Genomic DNA, 5,704 nt, shown 5'->3' with positions numbered 1-5,704 from the left:
AGCATCCACAAAAATCCCTAAAACATCATAAGCATGTATAAATGAAAGAACCAGTCATTTAAAATGGAGCAGGATGAGAGAGCGTTTATTTGGGTTCAGGGTTGATGTGGCGTCAGGATCTGAGTACAGTGAACAGGAGAGAGAGCGCAGTGGACCGCCAACCTAAAATCTCTGTCTGGCTGTGGCTTCCTCCTCTCTCAGATCCCCCACCACACAAACACACACAAACTCACACTGGTGCCACACCCAAAATCAGTCTACTAATGGGCTGACTGAGAGGGTTGAAGAGAGGCAGAGGATGGTGAGATGAAGAAGAGGAAATGTGTGAGGGGGGAGAAAGGGAGGGAGGGGAGGATGGGAAGTGGGGGGTGGGGGTGGGGGTGGGGAGCTGACAGACAGAGACGGTGAGAGAACGAGAACAAAAATGGAGAGAACGTTTATTATCATCAGACCCAGTCTCGACGGTCTGTCAGTCGTTTCCTATTCATTTAATAATTACTTTTGGTTCATCGTCGTCTGATCATCACTAGATTATAACAATGTGTCAACAACTAGAGGGCGTTCAAAAAAAAATGAAATTAAAAAACTCTAAATATCTTCCCCCTCCATCCCGCGCTCGAACCGGCAAGAGATTTCGGCACAGGGGAGGGAAAATTACACCCTCTCCCTCCTCCTCTCCTTCTTCGCCCTCACTCCTCCTCCTGCTCCTCCATCTCTCTGCCCGCCCTCGCCCTCCATCTCTCCACCGCTCCCTCTCTTCCTCGCCCTCGATGGATTTCACTTGGCGGACATGGTGTAGCAGCCATGGGGATGCCACTGCATGTCGCGGATGCGCCTCATGGACTGCATCTGGGGGCAGCGGGCGCCGTACTCGTTGAAATGCCTGTACTCGCCCTTCTCCAGCAGGTACTGGCTGCCGCGGTAGCCGGGGAACTGGTAACCCACCCAACTGGAGAGAGAGAGAGAGAGAGAGAGAGAGAGAGAGAGAGAGAGAGAAGGAGTAGGAGGGGGGAGGAGAAGAGAATTTACATTTTGAGAGAAAGTGACAATGAATAGAGTGATTACAGGAGGAAAAAGGTGATTGAACAGAGAGAGAATAAAAAGAGAGGAGGGAAAATAAAGTATGTGGAGCAGAGAGAAAGACAAAAAAAAAAAACATGAGATGAGATTGAGCAGAATGAAAGACCAGCAGGAGTGAGAGAGAGAGAGAAAGATGAGGCAGGGAGAAAGCTGGGATACGGGAGGATGAACACCCTCCAACAAATTAAGGTATTGATCTGTTTGTCGTGCTTTCAGGCTGCCAAACCGCAAGCCCTTCTCCTCTCGGGTTGTTTGTTTCAGCTCTTTCCTCCCAAGCACCGGGGAGAGTTATAAAATGATGTAATCACAGTGTCTGCTGCTGCCACATCGTGACACCCTTGGCTAGCTGCCGATGAGAAAAGAAAAAAAAAAAAAAAAAAAGGCTCTATTCTTCAACTCCTTTTCCAGACAAACAGCTAGAGCACTCACACAGCCTGCTAATGACAACACTGCTGTTTTTCTGAGTTCGAGAATGACGTCTTGAATCTGGGAATTGTCTCAGACAGGCAGAGCCACATGGAGCTGAACTTTATAGACCCAACCATTAGTAAATCCTGGAGTATTTACAGAAATGTTGGGTGCTGGCCCTGTTGAAAAAAATGTGTCTTGTGTGCATTCCCTATCAGAAACGACATATGGAGCAATGATTAGAGCAGTAGGCTATAATTGAGGTCCTGCTCCGTAGGCGGCTATAGGAAAGCCACGGGCGTTTCTTCTTGATCTTTAAAAGAGGTGTATTGTGTTGCCACGCGTCTCGAAAGCTCTATGTAGGCAAATAACCCCATTAAGCGCTTCCTATGTGTCAGTCTGAGCTGTTTTCCGTGGGTGTGTGTGTTTGAGATCGTGGTAACGGCTGCCACTCACGTTCCGCAGCTGACCATGATGCTGCCCACTCTGTCGGTGAAGCCGTAGGAGAACAGGCTGGGGACGTCGTCGTCCATGATCTCCATCTTACGGCCCTTGAACTCTCCGACCTCGTACAGGCAGATCTTGTGCTTCTCGGGATCCTGGGAGACAGAGGGGAAAGAAAACGAGGGGAGGAGAGGAGTTAGAGTAAGGATAGATACAAGGGTGGAAGTAACTAATTACATCTACTCCCATTACTGTAATTGAGTCGCTTTTACTTTTTGATTATTTTTCAAAGTCAATGATTTTACTTTTACTTAAGAACGTTTTTGCTTAAGTATTGTTCTTAGCTACATTTTAAATCACATCCATTACAGAGTACAGATTTTGTGGCTGTCCATAAGGATCAGAAACTGGACCAACGTAAATTAGCCAGTTGTGGAACCAATCATAGCGAACGGTCAGTCAGCAAAGGAGAGAAGAGATCCACTTTAGTTTGTAATTTATATTTTTTCCAATTAAAAGACTCCAGTTTGAACTCTGTAACCTTGTATTCAATATTTTATAATTACATGGAAAAGATTACATGTAGCAACGTTCTCTTCTCCTCAACGTACTCTAAAAAGTAACTTCTGAGGACATTTTAAAAGAGCTACTCTTTACTGTTACTTAAGTAGATTTTTACACCAGTATTTTTACCTCTAGTTAAGTACATTTTTTGCAAGGTAACAGTACTTCTACTTGAGTAGGATGTTTTACTACTCTTTCTACACCTGGAATGATAGAAGATGAAGAAAAAGAGAGCTACCCACTGTGGGGAATGTTTTAGCTACATGAATGAATGATAGATGAATGGATGGATAAAAGCCACCAAAGCCAGGTATACATTTTTTTTTTCCATTTGCAGTCAGACAGACAGACAGCTAGGGGGACAGAGGGACAGAGGGACAGAGGGTTTACCATGCGGACGGGCCTGAAGGACAGCAGGTAGTCGTTCTTCTGGCAGTTGCTCCAGGAGTCCCAACGGGGATACTCGCCCTTCTCCAGGATAAACATCTCACCACAGAAGTTCATCTGCTCATAGCCCACAAAGCTGCGGAGGGGGAAAGGTCAGGAGGAGCGGGGAGGGTGGGCGAGGAAGAGAAGGAGGAGGTGAGGTAAGGAGAGAGGAGGGAGGAAGAGTAGGGTTTAGGGAACGAGAATTTCACCTCCGCAAAGCTCAGAATAGGATGCATGGTGATCACATCGCTTTAAGTGTAAAGAGCAAGGGGATTATTTTATATGCAGTATACACATCGCCTGTATGCCTTATCCCATCTCTTTATTCTCCCTCCTTCTTTCTTTCTGCTCTAATTTGCTCTTAACTTGAAAAAAAAACGGTCTCCATTTCTCCTTAGTTCTTATATTTATTTATTTTCCTTGCACCTCTCTCTTACATGATCATTATATGTTCACAGGAATATTGTCATGGCAATATGTCTCTGTCCTTCACAGTCATTGCTGCTGGTTGCTTGTTATGTTGGTGTTCCAGCAACTGAAGTTTCCTCTACTGTTGCGCTCATTGTTAGTCACTCTGGATTAAAGCATCAGCTAAATGCCTAAAATGTGTGAAATGTAAAATGTAGCTCACAGCAAATGAGTGTGTGTGTGAGTGTGTAGTGTGGGTGCATTGCTTGCGTATGTGTGTGTGTGTGTGTGTGTGTTTGTACGTGCATCCATGGGCTACTTACGGTCCGCAGTCGACACGCAGGGAGCGCACCCTGTCCATGCCCATGTCACACACGTTCATACACTCGGCGTTGATCTCGATACAACGGCCCTGGAAGTTCTCCTGGTCGAACACACACATCTGGAAGGAGGAGGGGGGGGCGGGTTTCAGGGGGTGGTGTGGGGGGTGAGGGGAAAGGGGGGGGGAAATGGAGGTTAACGTGATGGAGAAGGATCAGTAAACAAAGATAGACGGAGAATGAGAAAGGAGCAAGGTTTAGGGTGATAGCAGTGACAGTGAGAGGAAAGGGAGGGAATGAGGGATTTGGAGGAAGGAGAAAGCAGGAGGAGGGGGGGAACAGATGACTACAGAGTCGTTGTAGTAGCACAGAGGTGGATTCAGCAGCTGGGATGTAGGAGGAAGGCAGAGAGGGGAACAAAGGGAGGAGAAAGGGAGCGATCAAAGGAAAAGAAGCGTGCAAACAAGACACAGAGAGAGAGAGAGAGAGAGAGCAAAGGGAAGCGAGTCTGTTGTTGTCACAGCTTTCTCCACAGAGGCTGAACTCTGAGAAGCCTTACATGGTCTGTTTTTTTTTTTTTTTACATGGTCTTGTTCTGTCACTTCTAGTTGTCCACCGCCCCCTCACATAGCTATGGAAACTAGCAGCTGTGTGTGAGTGTGAGGCCAGCTGCTTAACAAGGTGTCAAGGTGTGAGATGACTGTATAATATTATGTGTGAATGCTTTTTCCGAGTGTGCATTGTGTGTGTGTGTGTGTGTGTGTGTGTGTGTGTGTGTGTGTGTGTGTGTGTGTGTTTGTGTGTACCTTGTAGGACATCATGCCCATCTCAGACCTCTTAGACTGGGCGGCCTTCCCGTCAGTCTGGGAAGCAGCCTTGGATTTCTCTCCTCCAGCAGACATGATGACTGGAATGATGAACGAATGGAGAAGAGAAGAGAAGAAGAAGAGAGAGGAGAAAAGAAGAGAAGAGCAGAGAAGAAGAGAGAAGAGAAGAGAAGAGAAGAGAAGAGAAGAGAAGAGAAGAGAAGAGAAGAGAAGAGAAGAGAAGCTGTATTAACACTGTAGCTCTAACAAAGCTCAAATTCAGTCCAGACTGCACCGCACAAATTCCTATCCTGTCACCTGATCCTCCTCACACTGATAGTTAAAGCATCAAACTAGAGCACAAAATAATCCCCCCGGTCTTTTGAAGTCCCCGCTACAAAAGGAAATAAAGAATCAGACTAAAAAAGTATAAAAAAGTATTTAAAAAAAAAACATTTCAATTTGGAATTCAAAAGGAGCATTTCCGACTCGTACACCCAGCAATCTCGGTGCTGCGTTTCTGGAACCAATGCGATTACATTTGACTTTCCAAAGACATCAAACATTAGCCGTAGCATAATTTATATAAAGAATAATCCCTAATGTATAAGTAAAAAACACCTATGCGTGATAGGTGCTGTTCTTTTATTGATATTACATTACATAACAGGAATGACCTTTGTGTCATCCTTTTGCTGTAGCTGTAATCTACTCCCTATTTCACTCTTCTCTACATCTGGTGTTTCTCCCTGTCTTTCTCTCTCTCTCCTCTCTCTCCCCCCCCCCTCTCCCTCCCCCTTCTCTTTTTTTCTGTCTGTATGTTGTTTGTCCACTGTCTTACCTGTGGCAGTGTGTGCGTACAGGAGTAGACTCGGGGCTGAGACTGGTGGTCTGTGTGTGAGTGCGCTGGGCCCCCCTGGGCTTTTATATGCTGGCGCCCAGAGAGAGGGGATTATACACACAGAAACAAACTCGCTGAGCCCACAGCCCCCACAGAATAGAAATACCCCCATCATCAAAGAGAGAGAGGCAGAGAGAGAGACAGAGAGAGAGAGAGAGAGAGAGTGGCAAAGAGAGAGAGAGGCAAAGAGAGAGGGGCAGAGACACTAAGTCCGAAAGTGAAGGAGAGAGAGACTTGAAGAGGGGGAGAGAAAAGAGAGTAAGAGAAGGAAAGAGAGAGGAGAGTGAGAGGGAGAGAGAGAGAGAGAGAATGAGTATGAGTATGAGTATGAGAGACAGAGGAGA

At 46.1% G+C, this 5,704-nt stretch overlaps 1 protein-coding gene across 1 annotated transcript; it reads right to left on the bottom strand.

The window, feature by feature from the left end:
• Nucleotides 1–777: 777 nt before the first annotated feature.
• On the bottom strand, nt 778–4,555 carry LOC139642631 (beta-crystallin B1-like). Its single transcript, XM_071517557.1, has 5 exons — nt 4,460–4,555; nt 3,657–3,775; nt 2,887–3,019; nt 1,945–2,087; nt 778–949 (listed from the first exon to the last, which is right to left on the bottom strand). The coding sequence occupies exons 1-5, from the start codon at nt 4,553–4,555 to the stop codon at nt 778–780; spliced, it is 663 nt and encodes a 220-aa protein (XP_071373658.1).
• Between the last annotated feature and the right edge of the window lie 1,149 nt (nt 4,556–5,704).

Source organism: Centroberyx affinis, unplaced genomic scaffold, assembly GCF_046629955.1.
Source record: "Centroberyx affinis isolate AG114_WGS23_722 - 3 ecotype Tasmania unplaced genomic scaffold, CSIRO-AGI_Caff_v1 ptg000501l_1, whole genome shotgun sequence".
Classification (NCBI taxonomy): domain Eukaryota; kingdom Metazoa; phylum Chordata; class Actinopteri; order Beryciformes; family Berycidae; genus Centroberyx; species Centroberyx affinis.
Note: the sequence above shows the minus strand (reverse complement) of the source record. Positions and strands in the feature narration are given on the sequence as shown.